This window comes from Anabrus simplex, chromosome 2 (assembly GCF_040414725.1).
Source record: "Anabrus simplex isolate iqAnaSimp1 chromosome 2, ASM4041472v1, whole genome shotgun sequence".
Taxonomy (NCBI): domain Eukaryota; kingdom Metazoa; phylum Arthropoda; class Insecta; order Orthoptera; family Tettigoniidae; genus Anabrus; species Anabrus simplex.
Genome location: NC_090266.1, coordinates 709,591,126 through 709,607,412, shown reverse-complemented (window position 1 = coordinate 709,607,412; position 16,287 = coordinate 709,591,126). Strand labels below are relative to the sequence as shown.

The window sequence follows — 16,287 nt, the reverse complement described above, 5'->3', positions numbered from 1 at the left end:
GGGAGAGGGTTGACAAAGCAAGTATTGATTACCACCGATGGCTGGACTACTTCCGAGGATTATTAGGAGGAAAGGATAGATGGAATTATGCAGGGAGAGAAAATGTCATATGGAGACATATGGATGTACAGATATATGAGCTGGATAAAGAAATATCAAAAGAGAAAGTACTAGGGGTGATAAGAAAACTCAAGGGTAGATCGGCTGGTGGAAGCAATGGCATCAATAACTTGTCTTGGAAAGAAATAGATAAATATAGTCAGATGATAGAGGACGTAGTAAAACTTTTCAACAAGATCTTCGAGGGCGGTATGTTTCCAAAGGAGTGGGAAACGGGGATTATATGCCCAATCTATAAAAGGGAAGGTGACAAGAATCTACCGAGTAACATTAGAGGTATAACCTTAGTGGTCTCCTTGAGTAAGATATACACAGGAGTACTAGCGAACAGACTGAAGGACTGGGCGGAAGAGCAGTCGATACTGTCAATTTTCCAGGGTTGTTATAGAAAGGGTAGAAGGACGATATATAATATAATGACAGTCAGGTTGATCCTGGAGAAATACCTGAATAGGAAAGGAGGTAAAGTATATTTAGTGGCAATAGATTTTGAAAAATATTTCGATACAGTGAGTGGAGGAGCGTTAGTAGAAAAATTACGAAGGGTGGGGGTGTCAAGAAAGATTATCCGAGCGATTGAGGCGATATACGAGAAAATCTTTTGTTGCATTAATTTGGAAGAAAATTTAATCAATAGTCTGATTGAATGTAAGATGGGATTAAAACAGGGTTGTAAGCTATCGCAGATTTTATATCTATTATTTATAAAGGACATACTACAAGGTCACGGAGAGAATAACTGGGCGACGCCGGTTATAAACAATGTAGAGATCCCAGAATTGATTTTTGCGGATGATGTAACTTTATTGACCTTAACAGGGTGGGGTTTGCAGAGAAGTTTGAACGCGGTTGCAGAATATGATAGGAAGTGGTTCCTGAAAATTAACGGAAATAAATCGAAGGTGATAGTAGTTCGAAAGAGCAGAGCGAGAAAGAAGGAAATGAAATGGTTGATCCAGGGGGAGAGGATTGATGAGGTAGAAAAGTTGGAATATCTAGGAGTGCTTATAAACAGAAGAGGGGGATGGGAGGATCAAATTAAGAGAGCGAAATGGAAAGGGACGGCGACTCTCTCAGTTGTTAAGATTCTGGAGACAAAGAACCCGGGTATAAAATATAGTATCCAAAGGATGGTGTTAAAGACAATAGTGTTGAGCAGAGTACTGTATGGGGCGAAAGTATGGGGTCTAGAGGAAAGAAGAGATATGATATATCAGATTACTTGTAAATTTAGTAAGACGGTATTGCGACTCCCGCAGTGTACAGCAAATGCCGGAGCCATAGTAATCTGTGGGGAGTGAATGTGTGAAGAGGGTACTGAACTATTGCATGTGACTGAAGAGAGGGGAGGGGGTATAGTGTTACAATCAGCTTACCGGCAACAACTGAAAAGTATGTATGCTGGGAGCTGGCTGTCGAACATCAAAAGGTATGTGGAAAGGTTGCGTATGGGATACATATGGCAAGAGGTTTGGAATAAAAAGGGTAGCAGAAGTCAGCGATCAATTTTAATGAGGGTCATGGATATCCAAAGGCAACGACAGTTGGAGAAATGTAGGGAGAGGGCATCCCTAAGTGTATTTAATAAGGTAAGTCAAGTCTCAAGGATAAATATTGGTAATGTGGACCGGACGGTGAGAGGAGGTTTATTGTGGTGGATTTTGGGTTTGTATAAAAATAAGGGATGGATTAGAAATAAATGTAATTCATTGTATGTACTATGTGGTAAAGTGAATGATGACCTGCACCTTTAGGTCGATGTAAAGAACCAGAAAAAGTGTGAGTGAAACTTCTGAGTGAAAGTCAGCAGAATGATGAGCAAAAATTATTGGGTGTGTGATTAAAGAATGGAATAGGGGATGGATTCTAAATTGGTATTTATGTGCTGTTAAGAAATTATGTGTTAAGAAATTAAAAGAAGTAGGCAATTCAGGCAACTGGACATGAAATTGTATTTATGTGCCGTTAAAGGGGAGAGAATGGGACAATTGGACATGAACTTAAATTGAATTGTATTTGTGTAAAATCTTAAAAGTCATGAGTTACGTTCAAAGGAAGGGTGGTGAAGGCAGGCACGAGAAATGATAAGGTGTAGCAGCAAGTCTTGTACAGTGAGGTAGGTCGCGACCAGCCTTGTCGAGATGACTCAGGTCAAGAGCTGCTGTGCTCGCGCACGTGGAACGCAATGTAAATAGATCGGGACTTGCTGATTCTACCAGGATAGGAGAGGTAGGTTTCTATATTCGTTGTTCATTCTTTGTTTTGCCATATTGCCATTATTGTGTATAGTTTGCTTTTATTCTTCGTTCATTCTTTGTTTTGCCGTGTTGCCAGTATTATGTATTGTACATCACTTCTCCGAATAGGAGAATGGTCTTTGTATTTGGTCTGAATGTGTTTATTGTTTTAGTTTTTATGTAGCTTGAAATTTTCCATAGTTATGCTTGGGTTTGGAAATGTTATTTTTCTCCATTGTGATCGAATAGGTGTGAATACTGTAAGATCTGGAGGAAAATACATAATTACTAAATACTAAATGTAACGTGAAGATCTACCGACATGCTCTATCAGCCACTAAGAGCATTCAGTCTATACTTCGATATTATTTGCCGTGTCCGTATTCTAATTGAGAACCGTAGGTCCAGCGTACAATTCTGGATTGCTGGAAGAAGTAAATGGCAGTACTGTACAGTATTGCTGTTGGTGTTACTTCTATAAAACATGCAATGTGTATTAAATAAGTGTATGTGCTGTACTACTGTGCACTGTGAGGAGATTCCAAGCAAGAACAGATTTGTTTTAGAGTTGATGAATTAGTGTATATGAGTGTGTGACTAGAATCAATTAACCAAATTAACTATCAGTTGTTTTGAATAGGATGCGAAATATTAGGCCTATTTGAAAGCATGGTGTTTATTACAAGTTAACAGCAATTATCACAATCTGAAATAAAATTCCACCATGTGTTGTCATCTCATGACACCCTTAAGTTATAAATGAGTCCCGATACTGAAACATGCATCACCTGAAACAGATGTTCAGAATGAACCAACAACACTTGATCCGCGGGGATCTTACGTTACATTGTTCCGAGGGTACAAAAGTGCGAAATGCATGAAAATATTAATTCACTATGCGTTTAGATGAAACGCCAAACACTGAAGTTCAAATAAAGTGATAAATCGCTCGAAAAATCTTCTTACTAAACCAACTTTCAGGTTATGAAACAGTTACGTCGTTAAATTCGAGTTAAATTAAAGCTCAAGTCCACAATACAAAACAAACAACACGAAATCTTTCGAATTCTACATAACTACAACTGCAATTACAAATCGGTCTACCTGCAATTGTCCCCTTAAACTAAACTACAAGTGATCGGTAGATCAACGTCTTGCCTAAATAACGTGAAAAACGTAAAATAAAAATAAAATATTATAAGAGCTAACTCCAGTCTTGCCTAAGCCACGGACGAGTGAGGTCGCGTTGAGCGGAGGGTCCCGGGAGTGGGAGGTGTGGGTGAAAGTGCCGAGAGCTGGAAGGTTGTGGAGAAGTGTGCCGACAATGATTAGCATAGAGCAGTACAGGGCGACGGTAGGAAGATGGCAGGGAAGAATGAAGAAAGAAGAAATGAAATTAGGAAGGTGTTATACGGATTTGGAGAGAAAAGGTGAATTATTGCTATCAGCGGCGGTGATTTTAATTTTGCTATGTATTGGGGGGGTCGAATTGAACCCAGGCCCGACCCCTAGTAGAAATGAAGAAAGGGAAAATATGGACGCATTCAAAAGAGCTGTAAAAGAGGTGGTGGAAGAAGTTGGCCCTTTTGAGCAAATTAAAAATATGATTAAGGAACAAACCAGGGAATTGGAAAGAATGGAGGTATGGTTAAGAGAGAAAACGGAAGACATAACAGTACAAGTGAGACATAACACCGGAGAAGTGGCAGCATTAAGGGAAGAAATAGGACGAATAGAAAAGGAGAACTTGAAGCTGAAAATAGAAGTGGAAGCAAATACTTTATATCGAAGAAAGAAGTGCTTATTTATCTATGGTGTGCCTGAAGAGTTGAGAGAAGACAAAGTACTGACAACTTACAAAGTTGTGGACTTAATACAGGGGAAGTTGAAACTTAATTTTAGTGAAGTAGATATAGATGATGTGCAGAGGGTGGGAAAAATTAGGGGCAAAAGGCCTATCAAACTAGAACTGTTTTCTACGTTGATGGCTGACGCTGTGGTAAGAAGTGCGAGTAACATGCAGAGAGAGAAAATATGGATCAAGAGAGACGTTGGATGGGAGACGATTAGGAACGAGAAAATACTTAGAAAACACAAGATTCGTGCAATAAATCAAGGTTTGAGAGCGACTATTAAAGGGCAAGAGCTAGTGGTAGCAGGCAGAAATTGGAAGAAAATTTGGACTGTAAATGGACTGATTGACTTAGACAGGAGGATAAAAGAAGACGAAGAAAAAGTGAGTAGTGCAACGGAAGGTAGGAAAGTGAGGAGTGATATCAGTATTAGTATGGACTTAGAGATGAAGGCAAAGCGGGCTGAAGAAGAAGGGAGCAGTGCAGCGAGTAGTGGAGAGAATAGGCAAAATACAAGAAGTAACAGTGTAAGTGTAATTATAGGAAGTAGTTCTGAAAAGGGTCAAGAAAGACAGAGCGAGGTGCTAAGTGGAAGTACGATCAACGGTAAGGAAAGAGCAGTGGACGGACAATGCAGGAGAGAGGCTGAAGAACAAAGGGGTAATGAGGGAAAGGAGAATGAGCAACAAGAAGCCGAGAGAGCTGGGTGTAGTGGTGTAGTTAGACAAGATCAGGGTATAAAAGTAAGTCCAAAGTTAACCTATGAGTACCTCGCACAGAATTTGAATTTGAGCAGAGGGAGAGATAGAAGATATACGGACAATATGATGAGAGCTAGGTTAAAAGTAGTAAAAAACAATAATATAGTGAGTAAGTAAGTAATTAAGGGCGTGGAGGCTGAAATGTTGTGATGGAGAAGTGGTATACAAGTTATGATATGTTAAAGGGTTGAAAGATGGTGTCGGAGAAGTGGTGGTATAATATGGTGGATGGCAGTTTGTTGTTATTTGGAGCTGGAGGAGTGATGCTAAATGTGGTGTTGGATAAGTGTTGTAATTTGGCTATTTGTAAATTTTGGTTCGGTGGAAGATGGAGTTTTAGGGAGGTAATTATGATGGGTAATAGGATGAATATGAGTGTATGGCAAATTGAGCAAATTATGATATGTTACAGAGTTTAAATGTGGTGTGGGAGAAATGGTGGTATAAGAGGGTGAAGTGTAGTGTTGGAAGTATTGAAGGCTTAGTATTTAAGTTATGCTATGTTATAGGGTTGAAATGTGGTGTTGATGGCTATTTAATTTTTGGAGATGGAAACAGGTGAGTTTATTATCATTTTGTATTGTATTGGTGACTGGTATAAATGCGGAGTGATGGCAGACGAGTGTGTGTTAGGGCTGATAGCCTAGTATTTATGATTAAGTGATGTATGGTTTGCTATTATGTGTATTGAGATGGTTTATTTACGGATGATTGCGTGGGAGTTGGGAGGTGGTATATTGTATTGGTGTTTGAATTTTTGGAGCTGGAGAGAGGCGAGTTTATTATCATTTTGTAAATTTTTGGTTTGTTTGTAATATAGCGAGCAAATGTTGTGATGACGAGTGTGTGCTAGGGCTGAAATGTGGTGTTGGAAGTAGAGGTGGTAAATGTGGAAATGTGGTGTTGGAAAGGTATGGAGAAGTGGGGGTGTACTCATGAGTAAGTTGTATTGAATGTGATGATGGTATATGAGTGGGTGGTATTTGTGGATGTTGAAATGTGGTGTTGGAAAAGTATGAAGTGTAGTAATGTAATTTGGCTATTTGTAAATTTTGGTCTGGTGGAAGATGGAGTTTTCGGTAGGTAATTATGATGGGTAATAGGAGGAGTATGAGTGTATGGTAAATTGAATAAGTTATGATATGTGATATGTCTGTTAAATAGATTGAAATTAGAGAAGTTGGAAGTGGTGATATGAGATAGTGGAAAGCAGAAGGTGAGTGTAATTGTCGGAGAAGTAGAAGTGGTATATATAGAAATGAGGTGTTGGAAATGTGGTTATGAGGTGATGTATGGTGTGGTATTGAGATGGTTTATTTACGGCTGAATTCGTAGGAGTTAGGAGGTGGTATTGTGTCTGGTATGAGTATTGAATTTTTCAGAGTTGGAGAGAGATGATTTATGATCATTTTGTAAATTTTGGTTTGTTGGTGCAGAAGGGTCGAAGAAATATGTTGTGGGAGAGGTGTCGAAATTTCAATGTTATTATGGAGTGGTATGACGGAATGAAATGAAATGAAGCAATATTACCGAGGTTTTGTGAAAGTTGTGGTATGGTGGATTGGAATGTAGTCGCGTAATGTTGCTGTGGTAGTTTATTTTGGAGTAGGTCAGGGAACAATAAAGCTGATGTAAATGCTGAAGGTAAACATAGGCATGGTTGGCCTGAGCACACCAAAGCAGAGTAGGTCAAACAGAAAAAAACAATGGCGGTGTGGGAATGTGCTGAGTAAGAAAGGACAGTTGGTGGAAGGTGTAATCTTGCTCCGGGATCACATATGTGATATATTGCAAGTAAGGCAAACGGTTCATAGAGGGAATCTACCGTTGGCCAGTTGATTATTAATATTATTATTCCTTTATTATTATTATTTTATTATATTATTATTATTATTATTATTCCTTTATTATTATTATTATTATTATTATTATTATTATTATTATTATTATTATATTATTTGTTTGTTTATTTATTCAGCTATTTATTTAGTTGTAGGGTGGCTTAGGTAAGACTCTATTGTGAACATGTATTGGGGCTAAACGCCTGTGATGTTCATCAATAAATAAATAAATTAAATAAGAGCTAACGAATCGAAACCACATTCGTAGTGTGAATACTGCAAAAACATTAACTGTCAACACACTGCACTATCGTAACATACCATACATCCGAACAATAAATCTCGAAGTAAAGAAGAAAAAGCAATGTCAAAATGGGAAACGAAAGTTCGTCGAACTTAAACGCACGCGGCTAGGTAGTAGGGACCAGTCTCCATTGGCTAGGTTTCCACGTGGGACAACCCTTGCATTTAAGCCACTACTGATGCGACGCTATTATGGGAGCACCTTCCAATTAGTAACGGTTATGCCGAAGCATGGTCTAAATAGTACTTGCTAATATATTCCGTATCTCTAGCCATTACTGCAGACACTACCGTCGTTCAAGTCGATTCGTAAAAATGTCTAACCTATGACTTGGGTATGTACAAACGGCGTCCTGATCCTATTGTTGAGCCAACGCTACAGTGTCTACACACCTTTAATGATAATTATATACATGCGGCATCCCGAACCTATCGTTGAACCAACACCAAAGTATACACACATCACTAACAATAATCGTGCACATACGGCATCCCGAACCTACCGTCGAACCAACGCTATGGTATCTACATATCACTGATACTATCGGGCGAAATCGAAAATGTAAAACAATGTCCAGATATATAAATCTAATTCTCCTTGAAATTCAAACACATGAAGTAAAATTCGCTACAGAAATGAACTCGAATCTGGAAATATTAACTATGTCCATTTCCTACGATAAAGTGTGAAATCGAAATTAAATAACGGGTTTGAGAAGTTCAATCTATCACTCATTAATATTTAAAGACATGCAGTGAAGTTCGCTAAATAAAAGTAAACTCAAATCTCGTATGGTATTACGTGATGTTACTGAAAACAATAATTACAACCACCACGATATTCCAAACATGTATAATTGTAAACTCTCCAGTGAAGTAACTCTCATCAACCTACGCAGGATAAACTCTCATTCTAATAAATTCATTCTGTCACCCGCAATGTTTCCAATTCGCGATGTTTTTCGCCTCATAAAGATACAGAGCAAAATTCACTTTCCCACAAGCAAATACAGGGTCATCCGTTTGGAATGTCAGAAAAGTATAACGTTATAGCTATTATGTTAATGCATATATATCTATGCAATTTTCTGTAATATACGTGACAATGATGGGAGTTAACAATAATTCTCTTTGTAACAATGACTTCCGCGAGACAACGCAGCAGTGTAGTTCATAGTGCAATCACCAGATGTCAGGTACAGAGTCGGTACAAGTTAGCGCGCGCGCTCAGTGCTCAGTGTTGATGCAGAGTTGAGTGAAGTTGGTCGTTTCACCACAACAACGCGCTCAGTGTGTCGTATGGTATGCCACATTTTCGAGTGTTGTGGAGACCCAGCGAGCTTTCAGACGTCAGTACAACGTTAGTCATGTCCCATCAAATCGGGACATTGTTAAATGGTACAACATGTTTTTGGAAAATGGATTGCAGATGCCTCACACAGGTGGAGGGCGGCGTGATAGCAACAAGGAGGAGAAAGGAGGAAGGTATTCGACAAGCCTTGACGCAGAGTCCACGAAAGTCACTCAGCCGCTTATCAGAAGAGCAGAATACACCATACACAACATGTCACAGGATTGTTAGGCGTTGTCTTCACATGCATCCATACCGTATGCAACGTATGCAAGCATTGACACAGCTGAATTACGGAGCTCGACTCAATTTTGTTACGATGATGTGTGAGCGGCAGGATGGCGACGATCAATGGTTAAAACGATGGATGTTCACGGACGAAGCCACATTCCATGTGGTGGCCGAGTCAACACGCATAACTGCATCATTTGGGGAACAGAAAATCCACATGTTCCATACGAACTCGAAAGAGCCCTAAAGTGAATGTGTGGTGCGGTGTGACCTCTGAGAAAGTCTATGGTCCATTCTTTTTTGCGGAAGAGACTGTTCGCACCGTCAATTATCATGACATGATCGAACAGTATGTGCTGCGTGCCACGTGGCGCAACATGGATTCGAGGTATCGTTTGTGCCGCACGCGCGATGGTGGACATGTTGAGTGCTAATGCGCTATAACACAAACTCCAGACTCTCCTTAACATGTATGTACAGTTAACAGGCAATAAATGTGCATAGTTTCTTGTGTATAGCGTTTTATTTTCTGACATCCCAAACGGATGACCCTGTATTATCTCAACCGTATGTGAGAATGTATTTTGTTCTTGAGGTTGGCTTATAACAATATCCACTTCGCTGGTATCAAATAGAATCGTCAACTTGACTTAACTGACGTTATCTACAGTCTTACGTAAAATAATAATCATGGGAGAACCATACTTGTACTTAAAATATGCGTCACAACGCACTCACTTGGATTTGACAACCCTTGCATTTTTAAATCGCTCTGGATAGCTACAGGATGTCGCTTCTTTTATACAGACTGTCTCGGAAATATCACACATTAACGTTTACATCCTGTCACAAAAATTCCTCCCCATCAAACTACAGGGCCTTTCCTCTACGGCGTCCTGCTTAAAACTTTCCACTCATAATATATAGGGCTTACTCTACCTCAAACTCTCTTCCTAATTATTCTCATAACATTTCCTTTCTCATTACGATCCATTTCTTCTTGCTTGATCAAATTTTATGTACAAGCTATACCTTTTTCGTCTGGCTGCCACCGTCTTTTCCAGTGGCGTATACTGAGGGCTACCAAGGCTACCGGTGAAGCTCAAATCTCAAATGCGAACGATGGAAATCTAAAACACATTATAATGTAAGCATCTGACACATTGTTCCATTTACAAACCTTGAAACCAATGAGAAAAACGCCGCACGTATTTCTGAGAACAAGGCTTCGGAGACTGATATTGCAGCCCAGACTCTCGACCCTTCCCCTCGACTCACCGCACGCGGCTTGCTGCTGTATGCCTGACGGGCGCAGGGACCTGCGGTAATAAGTGTGCAAGGCTTCGGTCCGTCAGATCGCCACTACTATCAACCATGCGTTAGTCATCGTATATACTTCCTCACCTCATACTTCTGACTTAATTGTATAGATAACAGAGCGCTGGTATTTCACTCTCGTTTACTTCTACATCCTTGTAGGAAGACACTGCAAGGCTGCTGTTATAGGAATAATATAGTCTTATTTTTATAGGTAGATCTGCTAAAATGAATGGTTGGAATCGAATCCGGACACAAAGCCGGACTTCTATTTGCTAAACCTTAGGTTACCATCTTCACTGATCAGGTGTTGAGTATTGACAGTGGCAGAGGCCAGGGCAGTAGCTTGTGAAGCAGCCTTGACAACACAGCAGGCTTCACCGTTGGCGATTGGCTGCAGCTCAAAACGCTTTTAAGGCTTGACGTTCACTAAACCAACTATCGAAAAGGATTAACCCAAGTCAGTGGTAGCCCACGTCTTGATCCCAGCATACGCCACTGGTCTTTTCTTATTGTCTTTGTTCGCATTTTCTTCTTATTCCTTTATGTAACTCTTACGACTTATTATATACTTTTGGCTTTTGGCTTTTCAAACTTAAATTAGCTTGCTATGTCACAATGAGACCTTCCTTATTATTCTCCTTTGTTATAGAATTCGTTTCTCCAGTTAAAGCACTGCTGAGAATCAGACATTCCAAAAACAGTGTATGTACGGCGTACAGGGATGCGCAATACCACACCGTAAGTAATTTTGCGCAGCTTTCTGGTCCTCTGAAAGGGGATACATCTCTGATTTATAACCAAAATTCATAGTCATTGGTCGGGAAAAGGGATGGTCATCTTAAAGTGGTGGAAAATGCATTGATTTCATGAGTATATCATTCCGTGCGGGTTGAAAGTGTTCGTGGTTGGCTTAAAGGGGTGGTCATGTGGAGAAGTTTCACTGTCTATACAGTATATGTATACAGAACTCCTAGCTGACCGGGCGAGTTGGCCGTGCGGTCAAGGGCGAGGCTGTGAGTTTGCATCCGGGAGATAGCGGGTTCGAATCCCACTGTCGGCAGCCCTGAAGATGGTTTTCCGTGGTTTCCCATTTTCACACCAGGCAAATGCTGGGGCTGTACCTTAATTAAGGCCACGGCCGATTCCTTCCCACTCCTAGGCCTTTCCTATCCCATCGTCGCCAGAAGACCTATCTGTGTCGGTGCGACGTACAGCCACTAGCAAAAAAACTCCTAGCTGTTAAATGGATTTCTCACTCGAATCAGGTGTTAATAGCAAGACGGATTGCCGCGTAATATGTTGAGATATTTACTGACCTATGAGACACTGAGCTCTCTCGTGGAAACTTGTGATAGCGTCTTCATTCCACCAACGGTGCAAGTTCCCATCCTCGTCGAACAGACGGCCTTTATCGTCAAAGCCGTGAACGATCTCGTGACCAATCACCACACCAATCCCTCCATAGTTGAGACTGCGGGGAAAGTAGCGATGATAGAATGGAGGTTGTAGTATACCGGCTGGAAACACTGGAAACAGAATGTTCAATTAGGAGTTACTGATACTACTTAACTGAAAGTTATGGACATGTAGCCTATAATGAATTATGCTGGTTTGTGCTATTGGAGTGACTGTACTAATCGTTTTGATCGTAATAAACCTGGAACTCGGATAGACGAAGGATCCAAGGAACCAGAAAGAATGTAACATGATATGACATAATAATATAACATATAAAATAATGAAATATTTTGCTGCAGTTACAAATCCAGAAATTCTATGAAAAGTTAACATTCAGGATAAGTACTGAAAGCCGTCGTGGACTGCGTTTGAACCACCCAATTTTGCATTTCTAATTAATATATTTCGCACTGATCTCTTCATGCACTTAATGAAAAGTATACCAACGGTCAGTCCCGAGATAGAAGCAAACTAAAAGCAGAATTTAAAAAAATATTTGGTAAGAATTATAATTATTTGAATTACGCACTTTAAATTTTGATCACTCCAAATGTAAATTTAATCTTCCTATTTATACCACAACCAATCTCAGTTGGATGTCAACAAATATAACTTTTGTTAAAGGTGGTATCCTTAATTTTTCTAAACATTATATAAATCTACCATTTTCTTATCTTGAAAATTTCATTTGACGCAATTTTTCCTACACAAGACAAAAGGAAGTGTACTCTTTGTAAATAATCATTTATTAACAAATAACCTGTACATCAGTTAAGAGCACCACAGTCCCAGTCGATATAAGTGAAATTATAACAGGTAGAATAAAATAAAATACAAAACGTGCGTGGACTGATGTCCTACTGATTTACTACTTACTGATTTGGTTCTTGTTCCTGCTGTAGTACGCGTTCACCACTGCAGGTGCTGTGTTCCACGTCGACTTGTCTACAGGTTTACCAAGCCGACCCTGCTCTTTTCGAGTCAGATGCTCCAGAATGTTTAAGGTATTTTCAAAATATTGTTCTGGATGAATAGTCACCTGATGAACAGAGAAAACATTCACTACAACTTCCACTAACAAGAAGGCATATGTGAATTAATATAGGTGTTCATATGCAAGTTAAAAGCCACAGTAGTGAACATAGGCCGTAAGTTCGGACCGGCAGCACACATGTAAGAAAGGTTGTACTCTATGACAATGTACATATTATTCTTAATCAAATAACCGTTGCGGGCCAGACCTTGTATTCTCAATCAAGTTGTATTACGTACTTTGAGGAAAATGAGTAATTTATCTGCCGTAACGGGACGTTTTGCCATGGTGCCCCGTACTGAGAGAACCTACCGTTCCTTAAATACTAACTTTACACTTGAAGGGATGTATTCCAGAGTATCCCTCCAGTTATATTAAAACAACACCAAGAGCAATGGCCCGCGTGACACATAAATGAAAGGGTGATGAGAATTAATTTGATTTATTTTACGAGTTTGTCTGATTCTCTCTTAAGCATTGAATTAGTGAATTGAAAATATAGCCTCAGCATATTACTCTCGCTTTGACGATTCCTACGACGAAACGTGCAGTAAATACTTTGTCACCATATTTTCCTCTAATCGATGTTAGGTAAGTAACATGAACTATGAGGAGGTAAAATGCCAAATGAAAAAATATTCACAAAGTGAAGCATAAATAAAGTAAATAAATCATTAAATAAATTGGTAAATCAATCAGTAACTGAACCGAACGGAGTGGCTACGGCTATGGAGCCAAGCTCTGCATTTGGTAGACGAGTACGTTCTAATCCCACCGTCGACTGTTATGAGACTGGTATTCTGTGAATGAATGAATGAACGAATGAATAACCTATATTTTCTCCAGATCTGTACAGTAAGAAACCTAATGGATCTATTTGGAGAAAATGCAAATAAAAATGACAATAGACAAAATACAAATAAAAGGTTAGATAAAACGTCTTCTTACTCTAGGCGTGTGTCACCGTGGGTGTTACCTCCTGCCCTACGTCGTGGACGACCTGCAACCTCGGGCATCTACTCTTATTCCATCCTTGCAGTCATTCTTCTGTAAGTGACCATCTTGTGTTACTCAGGCCTCGACTCCTCTTCGCCCCCCACCCCCTCCCCACGGATAATCAATTACTCTCCACCTGCCCCAATTTTCATTCCGTTGAGTCAGGCAGCTTTCACTGACCGAAGACACACTCTCTGACACACCCCTATCCCTCCCCACACTCGGCTAACCAAAAGTGCGGGGAGGCCTGGTTAATCTGATGCTGATATGAGTGCCTCTCCATGTTTACTTCCTATTTACAACAACAAGAAACTAAAACAAAACTATCACACTACCTTATTTCTCTATCACCTTTAAATTCGGCTTCCTTTAGTTTCTGTATATATCGTTTCCTAACTACTCTAAAAACTTATTTATATTCCTGGTGCTACTCCATTCTTTCACTACCCATCCCAATGATTTACTGATCGTTACCTGGCTGATTCATAACTACTGTTTTTCACTCACGTGTTTCAATTACTCCATTCGAATTTCCTTGCACACTCTTAACGAGTGAAAATTTTCTCTTGTTTCTCCGCACAATATACAATATACAGTAGCGTCTTTCATTCTTGTCCATCCCTTATTATTATATATAGAAGAAAGGAAAGAATGCAAAAAGATGGGATCTAGACAAGTTGAAAGAAAAGAGTGTGAGGGATTGTTTCAAGGAACATGTTGCACATGGACTAAATGAAAAGGCTGAAGGAAACACTATAGAGGAAGAGTGGAGAGTCATGAAAAATGAAGCCAGTAGGGCTGCTGAAGAAATGTTAGGAAGGAAGAAAAGATCAACTAAGAATCAGTGGATAACTCAGGAAATTCTAGACCTGATTGATGAACGACGAAAATACAAGAATGCTAGAAATGAAGAGGGCAGAAAAGAATACATGCGATTAAAGAATCAAGTGGATAGAAAGTGCAAGGTAGCTAAGGAAGAATGGCTGAAGGAGAAGTGCAAGGATGTCGAAGGCTGTATGGTCCTGGGAAAGGTAGATGCTGCATACAGGAAAATGAAGGAAACCTTTGGAGAAAGGAAATCTAGGAGTATGAATATTAAGAGCTCAGATGGAAAGCCACTTCTAGGGAAAGAAGACAAACCAGAAAGATGGCAGGAACATATCCAACAGTTGTATCAAGGTAAAGATGTAGATAATTTGGTTCTGGAACAAGAAGAGGCTGTTGATGCTGATGAAATGGGAGACCCAATTTTGAGGTCAGAGTTTGACAGAGCTGTGAGTGACCTAAATAGGAACAAGGCACCTGGAATTGATGACATTCCCTCTGAATTACTGACTGCCTTAGGAGAAACCAGCATGACAAGGTTATTTCATTTAGTGTGGAAGATGTATGAGACAGGAGAAGTCCCATCCGATTTTCGGCAGAATGTTGTTATACCTATTCCCAAGAAAGCCGGTGCTGACAGGTGTGAAAACTATCGCACCATTAGTTTAGTATCTCATGCCTGCAAAATTTTAACACGTATTATTTACAGAAGAATGGAAAAACAAGTTGAAGCTGAGTTGGGAGAAGATCAATTTGGCTTCAGAAGAAATGTAGGAACACGTGAAGCAATCCTGACTTTACGTCTGATCTTATAGGATCGAATCAAGAAGGACAAGCCCACGTACATGGCATTCGTAGATCTAGAAAAGGCATTCGATAGTGTTAATTGGACCAAGCTATTTATTATTCTTGAAGATGATAGGGATCAGATACCGAGAACGAAGAATTATCTACAATCTGTATACAAATCAGTCTGCAGTGATAAGAATCGACGGCTTTGAAAAAGAAGCAGCAATCCAGAAAGGAGTGAGACAAGGCTGCAGTTTGTCCCCTCTCCTTTTCAATGTTTACATAGAACAGGCAGTAAAGGAAATCAAAGAGAAATTTGGAAAGGGAATCACAGTCCAAGGAGAGGAAATCAAAACCTTAAGATTTGCCGATGATATTGTTATTTTATCTGAGACTGCAGAAGATCTCGAGAAGTTGCTGAATGGTATGGATGAAGTCTTGGGTAAGGAGTACAAGATGAAAATAAATATGTCCAAAACAAAAGTAATGGAGTGCAGTCGAACGAAGGCAGGTGATGTAGGAAATATTAGATTAGGAAATGAAGTCTTAAAGGAAGTAGATGAATATTGTTACTTGGGTAGTAAAATAACTAACGATGGCAGAAGTAAGGAGGACATAAAATGCAGACTAGCACAAGCAAGAAAGAGCTTTCTTAAGAAAAGAAATTTGCTCACTTCAAACATTGATATCGGAATTAGAAAGACGTTTTTGAAAACTCTCGTGTGGAGCGTGGCATTGTATGGAAGTGAAACATGGACGATAACTAGCTCAGAAAGAAATAGAATAGAAGCTTTTGAAATGTGGCGTTACAGAAGAATACTCAAGGTGAGATGGATAGATCGAATCACGAATGAAGAGATACTGAATCGAATTGGTGAGAGGAGATCGATTTGGCTAAATTTGAAGAGAAGAAGAGATAGAATGATAGGACACATCTTGAGACACCCAGGACTTGTTCAGTTGGTTTTTGAAGGAAGTGTAGGCGGTAAGAACGGTAGGGGTAGACCAAGTTATGAATATGACAAGCAGATTAGAGCAGATGTAGGATGCAATAGTTACGTAGAAATGAAAAGGTTAGCACAGGATAGGATGGCATGGAGAGCTGCATCAAACCAGTCTATGGACTGATGACTCAAACACACCCATCATTCACCAAATTAGTTCTCTTC

General features: G+C 39.7%; 1 protein-coding gene across 1 annotated transcript in view; it reads right to left on the bottom strand.

Moving 5' to 3' along the window:
- LOC136863056 (neprilysin-4) overlaps nt 1-16,287 on the bottom strand; it is a 187,023-nt gene that overhangs the window by 18,922 nt on the left and 151,814 nt on the right. The window contains exons 13-14 of the mRNA XM_067139384.2: nt 12,352-12,514; nt 11,334-11,543 (exon numbers count right to left, since the gene is read on the bottom strand). Coding sequence (XP_066995485.2) covers nt 11,334-11,543; nt 12,352-12,514 — 373 coding nt within the window. The remainder of the gene's footprint in view (nt 1-11,333; nt 11,544-12,351; nt 12,515-16,287) is intronic.